We start from the raw sequence: 26777 nt of genomic DNA, 5'->3' as shown, positions 1-26777 counted from the left end.
AACCTTTTATTAGAAAATATTTTATAAATCCGATCACAACTCAAATTCCGTTCCATTCTATGACTTGGGAACAAAGCATTAGTGGTTTATCATCATTTTCATAAATATTTGTATAGATTTGAAGCCGTATAGCGTCTAAAAGATACTTTTTGTTTATTCCCGTAATAAATGTTTTGAAAATAATGAAACGATTCACACAAAAAAATCTTGTTCGGTGAAGGAAAAGACTCTTACCCGACTAGCGCTTACAAAATAAAAAACGCTTACTAGAGGATTTTTATTCCTCCTTGGATTTGAACCTAGGATCTCCTGGTACTTTTGACCTTTGGAGACAAGCTCGAACCAATCAGGTACCACCCTTGTGGATAGAGTCCACTATTATACTTGACATGACCAGTAAAGTAATAATTCATCACAAGAAACTTCAATCAGATACCAAAGAATTATGGGAAAGAAAAACCAACACTTGCTAGAGTAGACTCCTACAAACAAAAAGTTCAATTGATAAAAATGGCATCACTTCCTAAGGAACTGAAAGACACCCTCTTCTTCTTATCTGACCCAAACTTGAACTTAAGATCCGACTCACCGTCATCAATAGGAGCAGCATTGCTCGTAGAAGGGAAACTGAAAACAACCCGCTCACTGTTAGACTTCTTCGTACCAAAACTGTAAGTCGGTAATTCCTTTGACTGAGTTGCTGGAAAAGATGGCATAATGGATGGTGTAGGTGGCTCAGCCGCTGAGCTGGAAGTGACGGAGAATGGGAAGGTAAATCCACGGCCATTATCGGCTGATATAACCTGTTGTGGGTCTGGCCTCTTGAAGGAAATAGGCTTCAGGATTGGTTGAGAGGGCCTCTTCCTAGCAGTGTCCACACCATTCATTTGGTTGTCGACTGACCATGGCTGACTTTTCTCTTTTTCCTTGTCGTTCGTGACTGTAGAGTTCTGTTTTGAACCAAAAAGTATTAGAACAAGTTCTACTACAAACAACAAACTGCAAATTCCTAAATGTAAACAAAGAATTTTTCTTTTTGATTCAAATGTAACCAAGTTTCAAATTTTCCAATTTAAAGTAAAAAGTTTCAAAGCTTCCTATCTTTTACCTATTTTGACCAATGACCTACTGATTTTGCAACACTTGTGTGACGTGGATGTCAAGTTCTACTATAAACAACTACTCGAGTGTGTGATGGTGTAAAGAGGTCAAGCTAGGAAAAAGGTTCAACTACTAATCAAAAGCATAAAATAACCTTCAACAATGACAAGCTACCAATACCGTCTACTCATCTATACTACGTAATGACAACGTGCAAATGGCTATTCTTAGATTGAAATTTTGCCCAAAATAAGAATAGCAACACCACAAAATAGAAATTGTTACAATTTTCATGAGACGAGGGGGTACAGATTTTGCTTACGCAAGAAAGAGACCCTTCCACATTGTCCTGAACTCAAGTTGCACTCACAGTTCTTTTCTGGTTGATCCTAAGGCTATAAGTGCCTTCGGTGGATTAAGGTCAAGCAACGATATATAAGTAATATTGAACCAAAAGATGTTCAACTGAAATACCCTCTCAACTACTTCGTGCAAAAACTGTGTTGCTTGAAAAATTAGAATTCTATAGTTTATTTTGCAACACATGTATGATGTATGTAATTTGATTTCAGATTGTGCAAGAACCTCCTCCTATTTGTTATCAAAGGAAAGCGGTGATTGATAGAATCAAATGGAGAACATAATTGTGATCGCAGGATTTTATATTGGTCAGATACTCCCTTCATGACAACAAGCTCATACACCCAAAAGAAGGCCTATGAATTCCATCACCTTTTTAACCATCAATTTTTGGTAATTGCATTTGTCATATAGTTTAATTTAGTGATCATTCTTTTATCCAATATTGAACACCCTGCTGATTTAGAAGTTGAAAAGTAGATCATCAAAATGTTTATCTGATCTTGAGGATAAAATAGGTTTGATGTTTTCAGAACTTCAAAAGTTATTCAAAATTACCTGGTCCTGTTGTTTTGTCAACAGTAGTTAGTGTGGAAAAAGAAAAGAGAGGAGAACTAGAGTGTAATTGAAGAATGAGCTGCAGATAAGAAAATCAAGGGAGCTTAGAGGAGTCACCGAGGTGAAGCTTTGGTAATATTCTTGCTTCTTAAGGTCAATAATATTAATTCCAAATCTGATCAAATTGATTTTAAATTCTTCGAAACCGTCCAAAAGTTTTCTAGAACTTTAATGTTTACTGTTTTTCCAAAATTACTTTCTGTGTACATATATTCAGATCTCGGAGAACTGTGTTTTGTTAAAGTAATGTGGTTTCAAGTGCTTTACACTGAATTTGTAAATTTTGCATTTTGTTACCACTGGTTGACAAAAGTGACCTTTTTGCTTGGTAGAATTCTGATTTTCTATCTGATCTGGTTTCAACATCACTATGTACAATGCATATTCGCTTTGTAATTAACAGATTTGTTTATCATGCTATACCTTTTTCAGCATCTCGTTTTCCTTTCAAATTTGCAAGCTTCTGCATGGCGAAGCTATTATTGTGTTTAACGTTCACATGCCTGTACCCTTCCTGGATATTAGACCAGATGGCAGTATACTGAGTTAGCCACATGTGGAATGTCATTGCCAGTACCATGTAGGTGTGATATCCTATCATTTAAAGTAATTAATCATTTTGACCGACTGTTTTTACGTGTCTCCCAATTGTTTAATTTTGTGCCAAGTTGACGAGCTTTATGATTTGTGATATGTGATACCATATGAATATTTTTTAGGATATGCCCTAGTATTTTGCTTTGTTTTGTTTTGTTCTGTGGTTGCAGTTATAGAGCCATAGACACCTTCTATTTTGGATACACCATCCAATGTATTGTCTTTATAAGATATACTCTTAGGGGGTGTTTGGTTCATGGAATTTGGTGGAATTGGAATGTACAAATCTTTGACCAAATTCCAAATCCCATGTTTGGTTCACATAAATTCCAACTCCCATGTTTGGTTCACATAATAGATGTGAAGGAATCATTCCAATTCCTTAATTCATTGATTTCACAATTCCACCGCATATACCACGGATTTCAAATTCCAATCCGACAAATTCCTTTGCCCTCATCCATTCATCGACGTTGTATCTTGATTTGCTCTATTCTGCTATGCTCGATCTCCTTTGCTCAATCTCGTTTAAAACTAAGAATGACAACAGGCCAGGTCGGTCATTGGTATCCCCGTTCCAGAAACCGATAACTAAAACCGTTCTCATGACCGCCCTGATCCCCGTCGGGGATCTTATCGGGTCCCGCGGTTTCCCCGATCCCCGTTGGGGAATTCTTGAAGGTAAAAATCCTCTTTTTCCTGTTCACCGTTGGTTGTAACCGAACCCGAAACAGATCTAAAAATCCCCGTTAAAATCCCCGAATTTAATATTATATATATATGTATATAAATTAAAATTAATATATATACACATATCAAGCCGGGCCGGGCCGATGATCACCGTCCCCGCCACCGTCCCTGTCCCCGTCACCGTCACCGTCCCCGTCCCCGTTAAAATCCCCGAATTTGTCCCCGATCCCCACCTTGTCCCCGATCCCCGCCTCGTCCCCGAACCCAGCCTAAAAGTTTCGGTTTCAGTTTTTTTTGCCTGTAATTTTTTCGTTGAATTCCGTGAACGAAACAAAAAAATTCCAATTCGGTTAAGAATTTCATTCCAATTCCATCCAACCAAACGCAATCAAAAGACATGGTCAAATTCCATTCCATTCCCTCAAAATCAAATTCATTTGATGAATTCCAATTCCACTGAATTCCATTCTACGAACCAAACGCCCCCTTAGAATTTGGTTCTATAAGACACTCAATATAAATTTACCTATCCCCTCATTGCTTCAACATTATATATTCTTTGGTGACTCTGGAGTTTGGTTGTGTTTTCACTTGGGAGAAACTTCAACATGTTTTCTTTTAACTTATATGAAATGCAGAAATGGCATTTTAAAATGTTATGCCCTTGATCATTTTGTACTCCACGTCCGTACTAAGCAATGGCTCACAATACCTTTCTTCTGAGCCCTGAGAGATAATTGGGATGATTTGAAAGCGTACAAGAGAGTTATGTGACCTTGGGAGACAGTACTTGGTAGTATTACTGAATTTAAGATGTAATTCATTGTCATTTGTTCAAGGTTTGATTTAACTTTTAGAAGTTGGATATATTTGAGATTATGTACTTACAGTTTATGGCTTCGAATTTACTTTAAGCAGCCTGTGGACATTTCCGTTGGAGATATGATAGTGTTGATTCAGTTGTTTGATAGTGTGTGACCTCAATTTCAAATTGCGGGAAGGGTGTTACACTTTATGGACTCTTCTCTGGAAAGGGGGGACATTTTGATGATTAAAATTGTGAAATGTATGATGGATTAGACACTGAAGAGATATGAAGAAAGCAACAATACCTGATCTGCACCACCCATATTTTTGAAACCAAATGAAGGCCCTGTACCAGCAACATCAACTGTGCTAGATGTTTTGGTTGCTGCATTTGAAGTTTTCGTAGGATCTGGCATTCCTTTGAAACTCACTCCACCATTGGTTCCATTGAGAGAAGTTCTATTGTCACTTGAAACACCACTTCTCTGCAGATCAGGCTCTGTAAGAGTTGCTACGATGGTACTTTCCTTGGGCATCAAAGTAAGATCTTGAGAAGGTGATCTTTTCCATTCAGTTGCTAGCTTCAGTTCAGCTGCCTTCTCTTTAGGGGTAGGCTTGTGTCTGTCGAGCTGCTCTAATATTTTTCTAACCGTCTCATTAGATGGTCCGGCAGGAGTTGCCTCCCCTTTAAAAGTGTCAACTGTATTGACGTTTGAAGTGCCACTAGTTCCAGAAGTTTCTGGATTCTTTTGAAATACGGGGATGAAGCTTCTTGAAGCACCAGAGGAAGAAGGAACTTGAGCAGAAAAAAGGCTACTAGGTCCTTCCAATCCAGGTTCTGAGGCAAAAATTTTCCGTACATGACGAATAGGTCCTACTGATCCATAGCCACCGTCCATGACATCACCACTTGACTTCATCTGTGTTGAATAGAAAATAGGATTATATGGTCAATTCACATTCTATAACTTTCTCAGAAGAAATCTGCATGCCTGTGATTTCATACCATGACACTAGACTAAAGGCTGCATTTCCAATTTGCATGTCATGAAAATACAAGATGATGCCTAATGAGACCATCACAATAGAGTTTAAGGGCTACAAATATAGGTATGTTGCAATCTACAGGTGCATGATACATGAATACCGGGACTGGAATTCTAAAAAGATGAAGAATACAAGGTGCATTTATTTACAGGTATAGGTGAGTTCACATACCTATAAAACCAAACCAACAAAATAAGGAAGTTCTCTGATAATTAATATATTAAATATATAAAGTGACGACATGCTTAGACAAAAGTCGTATGCTTTACTTAATGCTCCCATGTTGCACTGAAATATCAAGGAAAAGGGATTCATCATGCCCCCTCACCTCCTTTCTCATAAGAAGTAATTCTAACTTTAGCTTTTCTGGCCTTCAGTTTTTACTATATAAAGTGTAAATTTCTATTTCTGAATTTTCTCAAGACGGAACTTGCCCTCCTGTATCCCCTTTACAGTTCAAGGATACGATCAATGCCACACTGCTCCTCCAGAGCACCAATTGTTGGGATTTGGCAAGAAGATGAAGCACCCCTGCTTCCAAAATGATAGCAAGTTGGACAACAGTCATGGATGTCTCGTTCAGGGTGATAGATCCACAATAACCAAACAAAACAATCCAGTAAATCCCACACAAAGTACGGTCTGGGGAGAGTAGGATGTGAGCAGACCTTACCTCCGCCCCAAGAAGTAAAAAGGTTGTTTCCATGAAGACCCCCGGCTTGTATAAAGGTTTTAGAGAAAATGATTTCATGAAAAAAAAAATGTTCTGAAAGTTTAATAGAAAATAAAGAGAAACAAAGTTAAGGAAGAAAAAGAGTTTAAGAGAGTTAAGAAACAAAAGCAACAAGAACAAATAACAACAATAATAAATATAATGGCGAGGATAAAAGCCACACGAGGGCATTAAATGCATAATAGAAGGTAAGGAACCACTAAACTACCGAAGAAAGTTGACCATCCTAGAGCTTTGCTAGCCCCCACCCACGCTCTACCTCTCCACCCCCCTTCCCCACCCCCAAAAACTACAAGTCCTTGCACACAATCTACTACCCTAGTCAAGTGTCTCCACAAACACCTATATAAGATAATGTCTTCCGAAATGCCTAAAGCCGCCATGTCCAGTCTCAATTGCTCTTCCTATGTTCTCTCAGGATGGGCATCCTCCTTACACCCTTGACCCCAAGTCCCTAATGGTCTCCACCCTCCTTATTGGTGCCGACATCTATCTCCTACGAACGTGCCGAACCCACCGCAGTCTCCCCCCTCAATTTTGTCTGCCATAGGCGCTGCTCCCAAATCTACTCGAAAAACCTTGTTCGGTAACACATAGTTTCATTATCCTTTGTTTTACTATATGTACCACCTCCGTCCCAACACTAAAGTGTACTTTTGATATTTTAATTATTTAGTGTACAGATTATGAAGATAATTTTTTTCTTTAATATGTTAGGTTTTGGGCTCATTAAATTTATGTGTGTATATGCACCTGCATATCCTTGACTTTCTACAACTGCTGAATCCCGTTAACCATGCATCCCAGATCCATATTTTTGCAACATAGCCTGGAATTCCGGCAATAATCAAAAACAAAATAAAGATGTGTTAAATTGAATCTTTTTGAGTAAGAAACTAGTGATGATGATCTACCATTTACATTGCGTTCTCGAGTTTGGAGAGAAGAGAAGAAAGAACTGAAAAGAAAAGAAATGGTAATAAATTTTTCTTTGTTCTCAAATTGAAAAGACCAGAAAAGTAACCCCACATATTTTTACTGTTTCGTCTTCTCGAATTAGAAAGGAAGGGAATGAAAGCTCACAATTTTACAAATATATCCTTAATGTGCAAAATAGATTAGTTTAAGTCAGCGGTAGTCTGTTCATTGAAAAAAAAGATTATAAAACCTTTGCTTTATAAGAGTTTAGTCTGGTTTTTAACTTTACCTCTAAGCAAAGCTGTTAAAGACTCAAGACCCACTTAGGCGCAAAAGGGTCCCGGGGCCAAGACGCGAGGAGCAGACGTGAGGGGCAGGCCTTCAGGAATGCGAGGTGCATCTTATCAAAATATATATACACACACAGTTACACACAACTCAAATATGCAGCAGTACAACTGTACAAGACTCCAATGCAACAACCAGCAGTACTTCGATAGAGCCAGAAGAGAGAAGGGTTTAAAGCGTGAGCCACGAGGCAGAAGTTTAAGGTCTGGGTATTTATAGAGGACCGGGTACTTAATATTAGGGTTTGACTTGTATCGTCTATTTGATAACTCTTTTTTTTTAAGTCTAAGAGATGAGAAGATGAGAAAACTTATATAATATTAGGGTTTGACTAGGTATTAATAACTCTATGAGGCATGCCTAGGCCCATTAGGAACCTCAGCCAAGGAGAAACACCTTAGTGAGCCTTGTAAACACACCTAGCCTCGACTTTCAAGACCTTGAGACTTATGAGCCTCACAGCCAGGGCACACCTCAAGCGTGCTTTTAACAACTATGCCTCTAAGTTCAGCAACTGCTTATTTGTACATAAAGATAGTGTCACATAGGATTCTCTAACAGCCCTCAGATGGTTCCGCTATCTCAAGGGTTATTCACTTGCATTTGCAAGTCTTTGGCTTTGTACTGCTTTTCTGAATTTCAAGAGGAAAGCTTATAACCAGATTTATGTGGTTTTCTATGCCTTGAACTCGATAAAAGTAATATGACACCTACAGAACAGCTCAACTACATGGCCATGTCCTCAATGCCTAAAAGGTATTGCTTCCTCCGAGTATCGGGTATATTGCTATGATCGTACATAAACAAATACATTATCAGAAATCGTATCATTTTTCTAACTTCGAAAAACTTTGAAACTGAAACCTTAGTGTCACGGACATACTTTTCCCACGCATCATACAGCCTTAGCATCAGCAAAATAATGCTTGCTTGCGATAAGAGGGCCTCAATAAGAGAACACTAGATTAACATGGAAAATACTCAAAAGAGTTGGGAGGAACACTCGTATTCTATTAGTTTGTCCCGGTACTTGTTTATTACTTTCTCACAGAATTATTACAAGAGAAGAACCCTCTCCCCTTAAGGAAAGATCTGGACATAAAAACTTCTAGGTTACTACATGGCTTCCTAAGAGTCCTAAAATACAATTTCAGTGGCTTCTAGGATGTTCCCGACTCTTCTGATGCGCCAAGTTGGCGTAAGTGTGGCAACTGCATCCCGTAGTTATTATTCAAAACACTAGAGCTGTGACAGTAGGCAACAATAACTAATATCAAGGGAGACAAATATGTGATGCAGCTAGCACAGGAAGTACCTGCCGATAATTAGGAGTCCTCGACTGTTGGAATGTGGTGAGAGAAATATTAGAAGACCTGCTATCAGCTTGTAACTGGTTCAGCTGAAAATAAGATAGACAAATTGAATATTACAAAGTCCAATCAATCTTTGTTTAAGGTCAGAAAAACTATGCACATACTTTTGGCTTGGTCCTTGAATTGACCGTTCTTGAATATGGTGTTCGTGGAAAATTATGAAGCCCATATTTGCCTCTTTGACTCTGTGGGGTTAGAAAACCACGCTGATCTTGTACCATGGCACCCGGCCAACAAGTAGATGACTTCGATGAAGGCGTGAGGATGTGTGGCTTTGAAGAAAACAGATTGCTAGGTTGCTGTTCTCTTCCATCTTTCAATATGGTACTGTAAGTGTTAAAGCCTAGTTCTGGTGTTCGACTTCCCATATAAGCTCTAGCAATATCTATTGGTGAAGCAGCAACTTCCTCTCGCATCTGCAATAAAGAAATATTACAATAACAATACAGCAAATGCCAACGGAAGCATTAATTTCACCTTCTTCACCAGTGCCACCATTGTCTATATTTCTTTCAAACATATTATAGTAAATAAATTAATATAGAACCAAAAAGAACCAAAAAGACGACCATGAACCCAACACAAGACCACAGGGTTAAATCAATATGAATGTCATTTATTTGAACAACTTCCACAGACATGGGTATGTGTGCTTGTATAATCGGGGCTACACAAAAAACATTCTAGAGATCTTCATGTTCTATAATAAATGAGATGACTCTCTTTAAAATATCCAGATGGTATACAGCCCACAAACGAGATTTTGAGCTTCACCAAAAAGCAAATAACAAAGTTAGTAATTACCTAACAGTAAGTCATGTGGGCTAACATTTATGTACAGCTTGAAGTATGATTTATAATTTAAACATAAAAGTCGGCTAAAGAAAATTTCGGCTTTTTTTGTATCTTGCACATCCAAACAGGCCTTAAAAAAGAAAGCAGACGAAATAAGTTTATGTGCACAACCTGAGGTCAGCTCCAGCCAGGATCCACATAAAAGAGAAATGAATACAAGAATTAAAAACACAGAAATTTCATCGAAGTAAACATCCACACCTATTTTGATTGTTATAAAATGCAAAAAACTGTTGAGTTGGACCTTTTAATTTTTAACTTCTGCTGCATTCTTTTCATGTTTCCATCTATTCGACACAAATAAACAGCTACTATTTGTTCATGATATCTTGTAGAAAATGGAATTAATCCATAAGTAGAAAGCAATCTGGAATGCATCTACTGATTTCCTAATGAATCAGCAAATTCTACAACAAGGTAACATAAATATCTAACGTCCTGCAAAGATGGTCAGGGAGGTGCATATCAAGCTAAAGCTAGATTCAGAATCTTTTGCATAAGCTGATATGCGGGACAAGTCATTGCAGACACCCACAGAAAACAGTCGATAGTAACATTTGTGCTCACATTTGATTGCAAACGACGCATTGGGGTTTCTAAAACAGCCCTCTCCAAATCATATTGCTTCCCCATGGTTAATGTAGATGGGATTTCAACGTCCAGCACGCCCTCTTTAGCTTGCCCCTGAGAAATCACATCTGGTGTGTTCTTCTCCTCCTCAGCACTAGAAACATCAACCAATCTAGAATTTAATATCTCCATCAGACGATTGCTTTCAGCCCTGCATTATAATTCAACATTTAGAAAATAGAGTTCATACAAAAAAATCCCCTGGAGTTGAAAACTCTGTACAGAAAGTCAAAACACTTTACCGAGAAAATTGTTTCCCTTTCAGCATGTTCTCAATTTTATCTAAACCAATATCACCAATTGAGTTCTTCGATTTATCTAGTCTGGCATCATTATGTTCTAAGCTCCCCTTCAGTTTAGTCATTTCATTACTAGGACCTGCATCTCCACTCCACCTGGATACTCCAACCTGCATAAACATAATGGCATACACTTTGTGTTCAGAGGTAACGGCAAAACAACTACCCAGGCATATAAACATACAACCATCATCCAATAAAAAATTTAACCCAAAGTGCTTGACTTCCTTCCAAGAAACACCTTTTAAGCATTTACCTTCTAATATGTATCAACATGGTGAAACATAGAAATGAATAAAGTCATACAGTAAATAAATCAGCAAAGATGGTGAAAACTATGTTAATGTCATATATATGTAAGCTTCTGTCAAGAGTCAGGACAGAGAAGTATATGAAACATAACACAGTCATAAACACCATTATACAAACAACTCTTACAAATGAGTACAGTCATAAAAAAATCAATTACAAAAGTGTTATACTAGCTTCAAGTAGGAAGATCAGAACACAACACTCAATGTGGAGTTGCAGCTACAGAGAGAGAGAGAGAGAGAGTACACAATACAGCAAAAAATTGTAACAATAGAATTACAAATCCCTTCTAACAAGTGAACTAACTGCTCAAATTCTATTCACCCATGCTTCCTTAACTCTAGGGTTTGTAACTTCCTTATCATCCTTTATCCACAAGTTTTTGATCTCCTACATGGTACAGAGATAGTGAATAGGAAGAACGCCATCTGAGTGAGTCCTGATTATGTGGATTTGTTCTATTGGCAAATGGCAAGGCATAATACACATCAATCAGAGTGAGGATCCACCCAAATGGGTATGGATGGGAGCTAAGGCTTCCTAAAACATACACAATTGCACAACCAAATGGAAGAGGGCCAATTTGTTACAACTATACAGAGCTTTTTAAAAGTAATGCTACAATCTTTTGCGGATGTGAGGGTTGCGACCTGGTGAAACAAGTGCATATGCTTTCAATCAAAATGGTAAATATAGAATTGGCGCATCATGTATGACACAATTGTAGAAATCTCAACAGCTAAGGTTCGGGCTTCCGACACATGGCCTGTTAAGCAGGACCTGCCCTTCCAAAAATTCCTCACCTCAAAGATGGCTACAATTAAACATATGTTTCCATCTGATAACCAGTATCTTGTATGGCCCTAATTTATTGCACATATGAATCCTCAACAATGTAAAGCCAAGTCACACATTGTGCAACTAAAATCTAACGAGTGCTTACAGGGCAAGAAAATATAAGCATTTTCCCAGGAAGGATCCAGTTCCCCTTGAAAGTTCTAGGGATGTCTCGTATCTCACAAAGTTTTTCAAGACTCTCTTGTACCTTTATCCTTCTAAAATCTAGCGAGTGCTTACAGGGCAAGACTCTCTTGTACCTTTTTCAAGACTCTCTTGAATGTGGCCTTCGGTTTTGTAGAAGAAGCTAGAACATTAATGGGACTAGAATGTCTCTTGAGGAGGTGAAGCCTACTATATAAGGAGAGAGCTCCTCATTTCTAGACCATCCAGGAAGAGACGCAAGGCTTGTTCAACAGCATGAAATTTTAAAATAAAGCAAAAGAAAAGCCGTCTTGAGCATCCACCCAAACTCCTGTTCTAGAAACAAATATTCTGACATTTAAACTTTTTTGTCATTAAACTATATAGTCCAAACAACCAAATCATGTATATATATATATATATATATGAAATTAGTACTAGCATTCTTAATTCGCTTTGAAAAAAATATTCAAACATCAGTCAAGAAAAATGATAAACCCTGCGATTTAATAGGAATTGGATGAAAACTGTAGAGGGTGGGTAGCGAACAAGGAAAAATGATAAACTAACAGAAATAACTCACAATGTTGCTACTACCTTTTGTGCCATAAGAATTGCAGTATTTCCTTTTTGAGATGACCCATAGGAAATGCAGCATTTCCTCTTTTGGAAAATATATCAAGTTACAAATATCTCCTTTAGTTAGTAATCCATTTTGATCCACAAGATTTACTGTAATTTGTGTTCAGAAGATATTTTGCAAGAGCGAGGCAACCTCTTCTATCAATTGTGTCTATGGTCAAATGTTACAGTTATTGGACAGAGGTTGCATATACAAGGATAAGAGTGCAGAAATATCCAAGAAAGCACATATGACAAGGTCCAGTGGAATATCCGTAAATCTTTAGCTCCACTGATTTAGAAAAATATTGTAAATTTGGGGACCTTAACACATTCCATTATCTAGGACCAGGGGTGCTAATTCAGGGACATCGGATTGATTACATTTTAGAAAATTAGAAATGCTCCACATGAATGTTTACATTGTACATGTCCCAACACAAACAGAAAACAGAACTTGCCTCCAAAGTATGTTTAGCATCACTGCATGCATTTACTGTTGCATCTATACCTTGAATATCTGTCCAATAAAAAAACAGCATGTATTAGCAAATGGCAAATAAAAATAATAATTAAGAGGAATCAAGAACATGCATCACAGTACTTTTCAGTTGATATATTAACGGTAAATGGCTCATGCACAATGACCCAGTCTTCGGTTTTCAAAATATACCCAGTCCAATTCAGTTGCATTGCCAAGACGTTCTTAAGAAGTTGAATAGAAGAGTTTTTCAATATTCGTAAACGAAGAGGCTACCACCCTCACAGAGTTACTTTCATCAGAGGCCATCCCATTCTTTATTCCTGTGTTCTTTAAAACTTGCATCTCAGTAAGCAAAAAATTTGATAGATGTACCTTCTTGGTTCTTCTAAAATCTCAAAGGATTTTCAACTTCATTGTATCCATATAACCCAAGTAAAAAAATGATCCCTGTATTTATATATGCCCCTACAAGTTCTACAAATCGTATTCTTCAAAGTTAATTGAACTTTTACTCGACTATCCAAACTTAAACTTATCCTCCATGATAGAAAACCTAACATGAATTCCTTTTTATATTCATCAATAATTCAAGATAAAGACCCCTTTTCTTCTCTAGTTCTACAGCATATGTCTCGGCCAAGTTTTTCCTTTACCTCCATGGAACGATAGCTTCACTCTTCAGATGCTATAATTTGTTTACACCATATAATGACCAAACCAACTCAGGTATTCCTCTCATATTATTTGCTTTGATAATAACCAAAGACTATCTGGTGTTTCGCTTTAATGGTATGCAACCTACCCCTAAGTGATAAGTTGGTAATCAGCTAAAACTCATGGGTTTGAAGCTCCTTTTCCTTGGCTGACTAAGAAAAAACAAAAGCTAGCAACTTTCGTTATCTTATAGATGACCCAATATCTAGCCAATTCATGTTTCTAGTTTCACCCATGCATACTTCTTATCACTCAATTCAAAACCCTAAACATGTTAATGTCAATTGCACTCTAAGCAAAACTGTTGGATTGACCCTATGAAATGAAGTCCCATTAAGTTAGTAGCAACCAAGAAGAGTTTTTCCCAATGGAACCTCTAGAACCCTAAGGTCATGAGTTTTGAGTCTCTTTGAAGACATGAGTGTGAGTTTCTTTGTCTGTCTGTCCAAAGGAAGTTGATTAACTACATCTACATTTGTTAATCCTCCAAAAGGTTCACTATGTTACCCAACCACAAACAAGTTAGCATCCCTCCTAATATCCGCACACCAGCCATAGTAGAGTATGAAATCAATCATTCATTAGGTGTTCATACTTCTTACGCAGTTGTGCTCCACGTATAACTAGAATTTGCTTATAATTACCCTTCATTAAGAAGCTTGTATCACATTATGGTGCTGATAACCTCATCTATTGAGCAATGTAATCCAAGAATATATTAAGCATGCCGACCTTGTTCTGTGTATGCAGGCTGATGCATCGATTGCTTAAACTATCTCGATAAAAACTGAACAGTTCGTCACTGTCGTTGTTACACATCAAAATTCTGGCTTCAATTTCCAACTACTACCTTCAGATTCTGAATTCATTCACAATTCTATGTATCTCTTACTGTTATAATATCGATAACTAGTAAATGAGAATCCTTCACTTGTCTGTCTCGTAGTAGCTTGTTTCTTGTATGATCTTCAATTTTCGTTTTTTCAACCAGCTTTCTATCTTCCCTTAATGTATGACTTCATACGTTCCTTTTTTAACATATTTCATATGGTCCTCAATCCACCCTTTGTTTACCATAAATTAACAAAATTATGATCCTCCATTTCCCTGCCAATATCTTCTTGACACTAAGACAACCACGAACAAGCTGATAAAGAGCAAATAGATTTTTTTTCCTCACGCAAACGACATGTACCAGTTACATATGATCAATTTGGTTAAATCACAAAATTGAGAGTATTCTCTGATGCTACAACTCATAAAACAAATTGTTTGATACAAAATAAGTAAAGAATTTAAATTCGTACACCGGTTGCTATCTATGGATTTCATTAAAAGAACTTGCTATAAAATCATGCCACCTCATTATAACTTACAAACATATTCATCTTAATACACAAAAAAATGTATTGTATTCATCAAGTAGAAACAAAACCCTAATTCACTACAAAAGCTAAACCTTTTCATTAATGTGTGTGCGTGGCATCGTCTCTGTGACTCACCTTGATCACCAGACGGATCGTCCTCATATTCGTCAGCGGAGGAAGAATCTGATTTGGAGAAAAACGATGGCAGTATTCTGGTGGCACCACCAATAATGAGACGGCGAGCAGGATTAACAACAAGCTTCGATAACCAACCACCGCCACCGTCTTGAGACTCGTCCGATTTATTATTACCAGTAGTCAGTGATGGACGGTCGTAAGGAGTAGACGGCCGCCTCCGTGAAACAGGAGGCTTCCTGAATTTCCCGCCGGCGCCTCCAGAGTACGGCGGCGCCGAAGACGACGGCTTAGCGCTCTCCATATCTCTCCCTACGTGTTCTTTTTTCATCTATTTTAATTGGTTTGGGAACCCTTTTACTTCACTGTCACGTGCCAACGTCCTCCCATTTTGGGTTGCTCCGGAGCTCCGTTACGTTGATTACGTGGGTCTGATTTTATATTTGGTTTGTTAATTTTTGGATATTTTTTAAGGGATATTTTAGAGTCAATTACGTTTCTAGTCCCTGTATTTGTTGAAAATTTCTATTTTCGTCCTTATAATTTTTTCATTATTATTGTTTATAATTCATTACCTTTTTTGTCCTTATGATTTAAAATTTATTATTTTTTCGTCCCTACACTTCAAATTCATTTTTATTTTAGTTACTCATACTTAAAAGTAATGTTTTGGCCTCAAGAATGAAAATAGAAATGAATTTCAAATCATAGAGACGAAAATCAAAATTTCAAAACCATAGGGATGAAATCCGCAATTTTATCAAACCACAAGGACAAAAGAATTTAATTTAGCTCTTTTATGTAGAGTTTTTAATAAAGAGTAAGCTAAAATTTTGGTTCATATGGTTTACACTAATTTTTGAAAGTGGTCTCTAGACTTCAATAACCACGATTATCGTCTCTATTGTTTATATTTTGGTTTGAAAATAGTTTCTGGTCACTAACTCCGTAAGATTAGTCCGTTAAATAAGGGGAATTTTAGTTTTTTTATATTTTTTTATTATTTTCTTTTTTTTTGCCTTAATTCAAATCAAAGAAGAAGGGCCAAAACTATAAATTCTTTATTCTTTTCTCCCTCTTTATTGTACACAGATGAACATATGATATATGTATATATGATCTCTCTCTCACACACGCGCATATATATATATATATATATAATCACACATATAAGTGGGAATTCAAACGAGAACCCTTCTATTTTTACGAAAATATGAGAACAGTTATGGACTTCTAAGTTTTTCAATCAATAATTTATATTATAATTGAAGAGTAATGAGGCTAGTATCCACTCTGCCCCCTCAACGAAGAAGTAGTAAGGCCCATTCCTGTGTATGGGACTTTATTTAATATTTAGTTTAGATTTTGACTTTTATGTTATTTTAATTATTCCATGGTTTTCGATTGGATCTGATTACGTATAATCTCGCGTCTCTATCATTTATTGTATCTGCATATTTGATCATAGTGTGATATTCTCAGTTTCAAATTCTTTTTTCGACCGAGATGGAATAGTCCAATCGATCAAAACAAAGAGGATATCATCGATCCATATTATGAATGTGGTTTAACTAGATTGTGATAATCATGTAATAAACAAACAATCTGATAAATATATACATTGTCGATTACACAATTTTGCCTTGATGTTGTTGATAACTGAACAAACTTATGTAAATCGATCAAAACAAAAGGGTTATCATTGATTCACATTGTGAATGCGGCATAACTAGACTGTGATAATTATGTAATAGACAAACAATCTGGTAAATACATGCATTATCTATTACTCAAGTTTACCCTATTATTGTTGATAATTAAGCAAACTGTGTTAATCGATCAAACGGTGTTAATCAAACACATATGGTATCTATTTCTGGAGTTGATAATTGCCATGTTCGATTTCTCGACCTTGCCTCAACTGTGATAAGTATGTGATAGATATTCGATCATCAAATTAATTGATTACAGACAATTACCAGCCCCAATCGAAGTGTTATAATATGTGATTTATGTTCCATATGTGTTAAATATGTGATTAAGCTGTGTTATCATCGATTTACACTATGTGAAAGTGAGCTAACTAGACTCTGATAATCATGTGATAAACAAATACTCTAATAAATACATGCATCGGCCATTACTCATTTTGCCCTATTGTTGTTGATAATTGAACAAACAGGTGTTACTCGATCAAACGGTATTAATCAAACACATACAGTATCGATTTCTAGAGTTGTGATAATTGCTTTATTCGGTTTACCGACCTTGCCCTTAACTGTGATAAGTATGTGATAGGCATTTAATGATCATCACTCCTCGATGATCGGAATTATCTTCATCGTGTTATTTGAATTTTGGCAATACCAATTTTGCATTTGACCCTTTCACGTCTTTAGTATTTTTGAGAACTTTTTAATATTAATTTAAATTTAAAAAAATTTCTTAACTTCTCTTGAAATGTGATTTAAAACACAATCTTGGGTTTAGAAACTGTTCTCGTGTTTTCACAAATCACATGGGTTCTCGTTTGAAAACCCCCCCACACCCACCCCACATACACACACACACACACACACATATATATATATATATATATTTATAATATCATACACACATCTATGATTCTTTGAATATATATATATATATTAATATAATTTATATTATCATAATATATATTATATTGATATATACACATTATACACACTTCGTAAAACAACCAAAATATATTGTGATACACTTTGTATGACGACAAAAATACATTGTGATACATATTATGATACCACTGTGTTACCACTGTATTACATTGACGTTACATCTCCAAAGAGATATAGGTTACATCCAAAAAGCTTACATCTTCTGCGTTACATCTCCGACGATATATGGGTTACATTTCCGGCAAGATCTAGGTTACGTCCCCGATCTGAATGAGATATGAACAAAACCCAAAAACCGAAATCGATCTAAGTGTGCAGAAACCAGATCTCTTGAGATACGAAAAATCGAAACCGATATGGGTTGTTCAACATGGGGGAGTCGAGCGGTGAATGTGAGAGTTGAGGAGATGATGGTTGGTGGTTGGAGACGGGTAGAGAATAAGAAGCAGCGGTGGCCAGAGATGGGCGAAGAAGGAGACATCGGACGGTGTTGGGCAAAGGGATCGGTGTAAAGTGTCGCACCGGATAGGAATCACGTTTTGGTCGGTGATGGGGAAAGAGGGTCACATGTGGTGATCTCGTCCATTCTAATATATATCTATATATATGTATATATATATATATATATATATGTAGGGTTGGGTTCACGTGAGACCAATGGTTTTTCGTGAGATCCGTAAGACCAATTTATGTTCATTGATCAACTTTATAAGCTAATGATCTAATGGTCTAAAATTGCACGGTGATAATTATGTGATTATTGAGAAGTGTCGTGGCATTTATGAATATTCAGATTGTCATATTATGGATCTAATTAAAGGGTTGAGAATTGGTCTTACGTATCTCACAAAAAACCCTTGGTCTCATATGATCCCAAGTCTATATATGTATGTATATGTGTGTGTATATATATATATATGTGTGTGTGTGTGTGTGTGTGTGTGTGTGTGTGTGTGACAGTTTACATACACACACACATCTATTTCAAAATTAGAATAATAATCAAATTAAAGTAAACTGAATATTCAACACAATTTACTAATTTACCCTTTTACTTATTTTAGGAAATCATAATAACTATAGTGAATGATTGGTTCATGTTGGATCTTACGGTTATCACAAACTAAACAGTTCTCATTTGATTAGGCCCCAATATACATACATATACATACACACATATATATATATATATAGAGAGAGAGAGAGAGAGAGATGAACGATCAAATGCAAACCACCCAATTTGCACAAACCGTGCAAACCACCTTCATCCGTCGATTTCATTGTTTAATCTTATGGCCCAGGTCGAGGAGGTACTTGTGATATTTTGGCTTGGGATGCATTTTATTTGGCAGTTTTTTGGATTGAATTTTTTTCATGAAATTGTTTAATCTTGTGAAATTGTTTCATATAGTATTTTTTTTTATAAAGTTGTTTCATATATGATTATGAAATTGTTTCATATAATACTTAATGAAATTTTAATGAAACTGTTTCATGTATTTATCTAAAATTAAAATAATGAAGATGATAATATCCATGATTAACACACTCCACAATAAAAATGATTAATCAACCTCTCATAATTACAAAAAAATGAACAAAATGAAAAATTATGATTGATTGAATGAGGTTTGTATGGTTTATACAAATAACGTGGTTTGTAAAGTAAATCTCCTATATGTATATATACTAATTGTGTACCCGCGCAATGCGGCGGGAGCCATGAATTTTAACGATTTTGAAGTTCCACTGGTTTTATAAGATAAGATTTAACGATGATATAAGTTACACTTGGTCTTTACATATTAATACAATTTGAATAAATAAAAGTTATGGTTCCAATTACAGATTATCGATAAAAAAAATTGTATGACAATTTAAAATTCAATACATTTAAAATCCAACATATTTAAACGACTCCACAAATGTATTCGATTTACACCAAGAGCAAAGAACCAAAAAACTTGAGTTTTAAGAWAAACACTCAAAACCAATAAAGAAAACTACAAATTTGACAGATCATAAGCCATGAAACGACAAAAAAAGATGGGTTTTAGAATGAAATTTCAACTGTTTACCCTATTTCTTGTTCAGAAACTCAGATTAAGGTTGAATTAATACATATATATATATATATATATTTCAAAAAAACCCAAGAACATATTAAATCAAAACATATTATACAGTGCAATTTAGACAGCCTAACCCCAAAATATATAGTATATATATATAAACAAATAACTATAAAAGTATAAATCGTAAATATTAAAAATATTTTTTTACGGTATATATAATATATAATAATATAATTAAATAAAAAACTATTCAATATTGGACTCATTTCTAAGGTATTARCGAGACGATTATAATGGTGTAACTTGTTAAAATAAAAATGTATTTTTTAAACATGTTTTAATTGATATACGATTATGTATGTTAATTTGATAAAGGTTTAAAATGAAACATTTAAAAGTAAAGAACATAAAGTAAATTAATTAATTAATCATAGACGTATAAAGTGTAAATTTAAAATTATAATTTGAAAAAAATCGGTTGTGAGATGGTGAGTGTATGTGAGGGGGTGAGTGTATGTGAGGAGAGGAGGGGGTGAAAAAGAAAAAAAATGAGTATAAAGGGTATTTTGGTCATTTAATATTTTAAGACTTTAAGACTTTTGCTAAATTTGCTTAATAAGATAGTATAGATATGTGTGTGTGTGTGTGTTAAACAAAGGTTTTAGTAACGACTTTTGGGTTGCTAAAAGTCAATTTATCGCCACAAAGGTTTATTGATATGACATGTCATTGCAAAAGGCGTGTTGTTGAAACTCACTTTTCTAGTATTAATGGAGTGTCTATGTGATGCATCAAGATGCAAGATTTTATTGTAACTGGAAATGAAAAATTAATACAAATTCTAATTAAGAAATCTGAAATTTAAGTTTAAATAAAATATAGATTACAAGTTCTAATTAATGATAATGATTATATATTATGTTAGAGTTCAATGATTATTCTAATTATATTTATATTTTTTATATTTAAGATGAGCTGTTTATCTTGTATTTAACTATCTATACTATATTATAAAATATTTAACAAAAAATTTTAACAACCATCTTTATAAATGAAATACTGTTTATTGATGCATATTACTTAAAATTGAAGATTACAAGTAATTGTACATAAACATAACTTATTAAGTTATATATTTGAATTTGTGTAACCAACTGTAGATAAATATAATCAAATACAGAATAAAATTCTCATTTTAAATATATCTAAAATATAATTACGATATTATTGAATTCTAACATAATAATTTGCTATTATCTTCATAAAAATTATATTATTAAACCAAAAATAAATTATTTTGTCATTAACCTAAAATAAATTATAATAAAAAAATTGAATTAAAGAAATTACACAAAAAAAAGAACTTTTATAATTTTTTTTAATTTTTATGGTATCTTCAAATTTATATTTTATTATGAAAAAACATTATTGTTTGCTCAAAACCACATAAATTCGCATTATAACATCGACAAAGACCACAAAAATAAAATGAAACATTGAAATCAAGATATATATCATTGCATTGCGCGAGTACTTTTATAATATTATAAAACATTTGACAAAAAACTCTTAAAAACCATTTTTTATGCATCATGTACTGTGCATTGATACATGTTACTTAAAAATTCAAGATTACAAGTAATTATGCGTAAGTATAACTTATTAAAGCTCAATTTTAAATTCGTGTAACTAACTGCAGATAAACATAATCAAATATAGAATAAACATTTCATTTTAAATTTAAAAAATCTAAAATATAATTAAGATAATCATTAAATTTTAACAGATTACTTAATTGTTTCTTTATAAAAAATTACATTCTTAAACCGAAAATAAATTAGTTTGTGATTAAATTATAATAAAAAAATTGAATTAAATAAATTATACAAAAAATGTAAACTTTTAGATTGTTAATTTGATACTAATTTCGATATATTTTTTCAAATTTTTATGAGATATTCAAATTTGTATTTTATTAAAACATAAAACCATTATCGCTTTATCAAAATCATATAAAACTGTGTTATAATCTTAACACAGACAAAATAAAATGAAACATTAAAATCAAGATATATCACGCTACATTACGCGAGTACCCTTCTAATGTTTATAAATTATCTATATAGTTTCAAACATACAACTTTAAGAAGTTGTACTCAACTACTCATGCATTTACTTGTAATTTTGAATTCTAAGTAAGAGCAAACTCTAATTTGGTCCTTTGATAAGTCTAAAAAGCACCCTTATGGTTCTAATTTTGCTTTGAAAATGGTCCCTAATCATTAACTCGGGTAAATAATATTTGTTAAGTGAGGGACAATTTTGTCTTTTTATCTATTTTTAAAATTCTTTTAGAAATAGAAAATAAATATAATAATATAATTATTTATAGGAAAAAGTTCAAAAAAATCCAACAAACTTTTCCAATCTGAATAGTTTAGTCTCTAAACTATTTTTTTAATGAAAAAACCACTAAACTTTCTCATTTAGTCAACTATGTCGATTTGGTGAATAAAATACATTTTTTTTTTCACATGGAATCGGCCTTGACATTTAAAATAAATATATGTTGCATTGAAACTGAGATGAAAAGCGGCGATTTTTAAGATGAATTGGCAATGAGAAAGAAAATAAATCATGAAAAGGGTAATAGAATCAAAATGGGATAAAATATAACAAAAAGCTTCATTGGTGTAGTTTAATTATGTCTATAATTATACTTGAGATTGTGATTGGATCTTTGTAGCTATATATTTGCAATAAATATTTGTAGTAAGGAAAAATCACTAAAATAGTCACTTTATACTTAAGACATTAACAAAATAACCATTTTTCAACTTTTTCTCACAAAATAACTACCCAGATCACCCTCGGGAGACGATTTGACCAAAAAAGTACGAAAAGGGTCCCACATGTATCTAATTTGAGGGACAAAAATTAGATATCTATACTATCTTATAAAACAAATTTGAGAAAAGTCTTAAAGTCTTAAAAATACTAAATGATCAAAATACCCCTATAATTTTTTTTAAATTATAATTTTAAATTTACACTTTATACCCGTATAATTAGTTAATTAATTTACTTTACGTCATTTACTTTTAAATGTTTCATTTTAAATTTTTATCAAATTAATATATATAATCGTATATCAATTAAAACATGTTTAAAAAATACATTTTTATTTTAATAAGTTACACCATTATAATCGTCTCGTTAATACATTCGAAATGAGTATAATATTGAATAGTTTTTGACTTAATTATATTATTATATATTATATACTGTGAAAAAATATTTTTAATATTTACGATTTATACTTTTATAGTTATTTATTTATATATATACTATATATTTTGGAGTTAGGCTGTCCAAATTGCACTGTATAATATATTCTGAATTAATATGTTCTTGGGTTTTTTTGAAATATATATATATATATATACATGTATTAATTCAACCTTAATCTGAGTTTCTAGACAAAAAGAGGGTAAACAGTTGAAATTTCATTCTAAACCCCATCTTTTTGTCTTTTCATGGCTTATGATCTGTCAAATTTGTAGTTTTCTTTATTGGTTTTGAGTGTTTATTTTAAAACTCAAGTTTATTGGTTCTTTGATCTTAGTGTAAATCGAACACATTCGTGGAGTCGTTTAAATATGTTGGATTTTAAATATATTGGATTTTAAACTGTCATACAATCATTGGAACTTCAAAATTATATTAATATGTAAAGACCAAGTGTAACATATATCATCGTTAAATCTTATCTTATAAAACCAGTAGAACTTCAAAATCGTTAAAGTTCATGGCTCCCGCCACATTGCGCGGGTACACAATTAGTTTATCTAAAAAGAGGGGATCACCCCACCTGCCCTTGGATCCCCCTTTTCAGATAAATTACTGATTTATCTGAAAAATATCTGATTTTTGTTCCCAAATCAGATACACGTGGGACCCCTTCGGTACTTTTCTGGTCAAATCGCCCCTCGAGGGCGATATGGGTGGTTATTTTGTAAAAAAAAAGGTTAAAAAGTGATTATTATGTTAATGAATTAAGTATAAAGTGGCTATCTTGGTGGTTTTCTCTTTTAGTAATAGCATTAAAGACCCTGAGTAAATGCCTCTTGGGCTTTGATGTCCTAGGCCGATTCCGAGAAACCGGAATTTAAAAGATGAAAAATTAAACTTTCACTATAAATAGGAATCAAATTCACAACCTCTTGTAGATCAAGAGTTACTTTGACCGTCTCATCATGCTTGAACCTTGTTATAAAATTGGTTTCAAAATATTTCATGACACCCCACAAAATTCAACAGTACGTCTTTTACACGTTTAAATTTTCTCTCTTGCAATAATAGAGCATGTGGTACCACACGACCCCCTCGGTCCTTAGTAGGTTTGCCCTCGGTTATAGGGATTCAATGTTCAAAAAAGTGCACCATGGCATAAGACCCATATCCACAATTATGATAAGGCATGTAACGTTTGTGTAAGACGTGGCTCACACATGGCCTCATGAGTTACGCAAATACGCCATGGCGCACATCTATATATATACTATCTTATAAATCAGATTTGAGAAAAGTCTTAAAAACAACTTTACATGCATAAGGTATTACCTTATAATGCACAAAGTCTTAAAGTATTAAAAACAACTTCTAATGCATTATAACTGCTGATTTATGCATGAAATCTTAGAACCGTACAACCTTATAAATATGATGTATAACTTGTAAACTTAATTTGCCTTCCCAAGACCGACTCCTCGTGTAAAGCGACCCCCAGGGACAATTCATCTGAATCCAACATCTCCATACGACGATTCTTCCAATGGTCCCTCTACATTCTTCGATTTTGCTTTATCTTCATCTCTGATCATCCATTGCTTTATCCGAGGTAAAGGGTTTATCGATTTCAAACAATCAATTTTGATGTCCTTCTTTATTCTGATCATCTCTCCAGGTTTGATTACTTCATCGTTTTTCAGGTTTGATTTCTTTCATCTCTACTTGGGTTTCGATGATTAGTTTCTTCTCGATCTTTCTCTTTTTCTGCTAAGAATTTTTTATAATCGTTTGTATAAAGCTCAATGTACCTATTCCCCCCATTTCTTAAGTCGTTAAAACTAAAGACCCATATCCGTCATCACACAAAAACTTGCGAGTCGTGAACAATCTGACCAGAATGTGCAGAACCCACAACCAAAGGGCAACTGCCTATTGCCGGAGGTTAAGACACAAAATGATGATGGTGAAGTTGAGAGGACGAATGAGCAAACGGATGCATAAAGGAAGAAGATTAAATCTGATTGAGGAAATCAAGTATCGATCAGGGTTTTTATGGTTGAATAGCAAAAGGTTTAGTTTCCGACTTTGGTCAAGGTCGTATTTTTTCTTGATAAAGGGCCAAAAAGTGGTTCATGATATCTAGACGGTCGTATTTTTTTTTATTCCTCTTATCCACTTTTCCATTACTTAGTTATTGTTGAAACATTCAATTGATACCTTGAAACCCCAGATACTGAAACTCAAAATTCTTGGTGAGACGAGGTAAAAGAATGATGTTTTGGGTCTTACTAAGTAATATTTTAGTTCTTTCCATGATTATTGGTAAGGTAAATGACACATGATAAACACTTACCCATTAAGAGTTTAAAATTGGATGTTCATCAACTAATTTGTTAAAGCAGCTCTGGGTACTGTAAGATGGAAAACATAAAGTCAGAATAAAGAACCGGTGCTGGTAGATTATAAGAGTATAGACCTCCTTTCAATTCGTTGTAATTTAAATGATAACATTAATTTTATTTTTTAACGAATACATTTGAGGTTTCTTTTGGCCTGTTTATGTCTTCAGGTGGCTGGTAGATTGTTTGGGTTTTAAAGTTCTTATCAGAGTATGTTAGTAGCAGGTTCAAGAAGTAAAGAGAACATGAAATGTTTTTTTCAATATAAGAGCATATTGTGAATTATTCTTGTTTTAATTGCTCTCTTTGAACATCAACGGTCTGCACTATTTCAATGGTCTGCAGTGTACTACAATATTTTGGAAATTCATACTATTTTAATTGCTCTCTTTGAGCATCTTATTCATTAGATAGCTTTTGTTATGACTTATGGATTTATAGTTTTTGTTATGGGTTTATTTTCCTCATATGCTTCATTCATTTATAGTTTTTGTCATGGGTTTATTTTCCTCAGGTACCCAACTTCAAAAGATGTCATTTCACGAAGCCTCCGTCACCCTGATATATTAATGTATCTCGCTGGTAGAATCATATCAAGGAGCGTTTTGAGGATTACGTAAGTTCTTAAACTTGATCTTTTATTAGAGTCTTAGCAAAAGGATTATACCTCTTCAATGACCAAGGCGACGATGCTTGATGATGATGCTTTATAGTGACCCGTTTCAAATAAAAGACATCTCTTATTTATCACTTTCCTTTTGGTTTAAGGGTAATATACATTTTCTAGGATCAGAACTATTATTTTCTCAGTTAATTTTGTTTCCACCATTTAAATTGACCAAAAATAAGATTTAAGCTAAAGTTTGCACCTCTCTGTCATTATTTTATTTATTTATAATGATCTTTATCGTTGTTGAAGTCATGAATAGAATGAACTTTTATGCTTTGTAAACCATCTGTTATGAGGTGTGCCTGATTTTATATATAGATCTTAACTGAACTTCTTAATTTGTAATATTGATTCTAAATTCAATACAATTTGCTTTTGTTCTTGAAGGTTTTTTCTTGAACCTCAGAAGTCAAGTTCAAGTTGAAAAGCAAATTTATCCATGTTGAATGAGTTGTCAATAGTGACTAAAATTTATATTTTCTATCGCCATGATTTGAGCTCTCTATGGCTCATTGTTTCCCAGCTGGTTCAATCTCTCTATGGTTTGCCACTATTGCTGGTTCGTCCTCTCCTTGATTTCCTTCATTCTCTATTTTCTCATTGTTGTTTATTTTAGATATATATTTGTTTTTTCGATCTCTTCCTTCTATTGTGTTTTATGTGTATTTGCTTGTTGTTTATTTTAGATATATATT

The 26777-nt window shown here is 34.0% G+C and overlaps 1 protein-coding gene across 1 annotated transcript; it reads right to left on the bottom strand.

Moving 5' to 3' along the window:
- Nucleotides 1-434: 434 nt before the first annotated feature.
- On the bottom strand, nucleotides 435-15295 carry LOC112506886 (nuclear pore complex protein NUP1). Its single transcript, XM_025111201.1, has 8 exons — nucleotides 14991-15295; nucleotides 12752-12810; nucleotides 10320-10486; nucleotides 10015-10228; nucleotides 8697-9008; nucleotides 8535-8618; nucleotides 4479-5093; nucleotides 435-950 (listed from the first exon to the last, which is right to left on the bottom strand). Exons 1-8 carry the CDS (start codon nucleotides 15292-15294, stop codon nucleotides 498-500), a joined length of 2208 nt encoding a protein of 735 aa, XP_024966969.1. The 5' UTR covers nucleotide 15295; the 3' UTR covers nucleotides 435-497.
- Nucleotides 15296-26777: the final 11482 nt, after the last annotated feature.

This window comes from Cynara cardunculus (assembly GCF_001531365.2).
Source record: "Cynara cardunculus var. scolymus isolate 2C chromosome LG 2, CcrdV1, whole genome shotgun sequence".
Classification (NCBI taxonomy): domain Eukaryota; kingdom Viridiplantae; phylum Streptophyta; class Magnoliopsida; order Asterales; family Asteraceae; genus Cynara; species Cynara cardunculus.
Note: the sequence above shows the minus strand (reverse complement) of the source record. Positions and strands in the feature narration are given on the sequence as shown.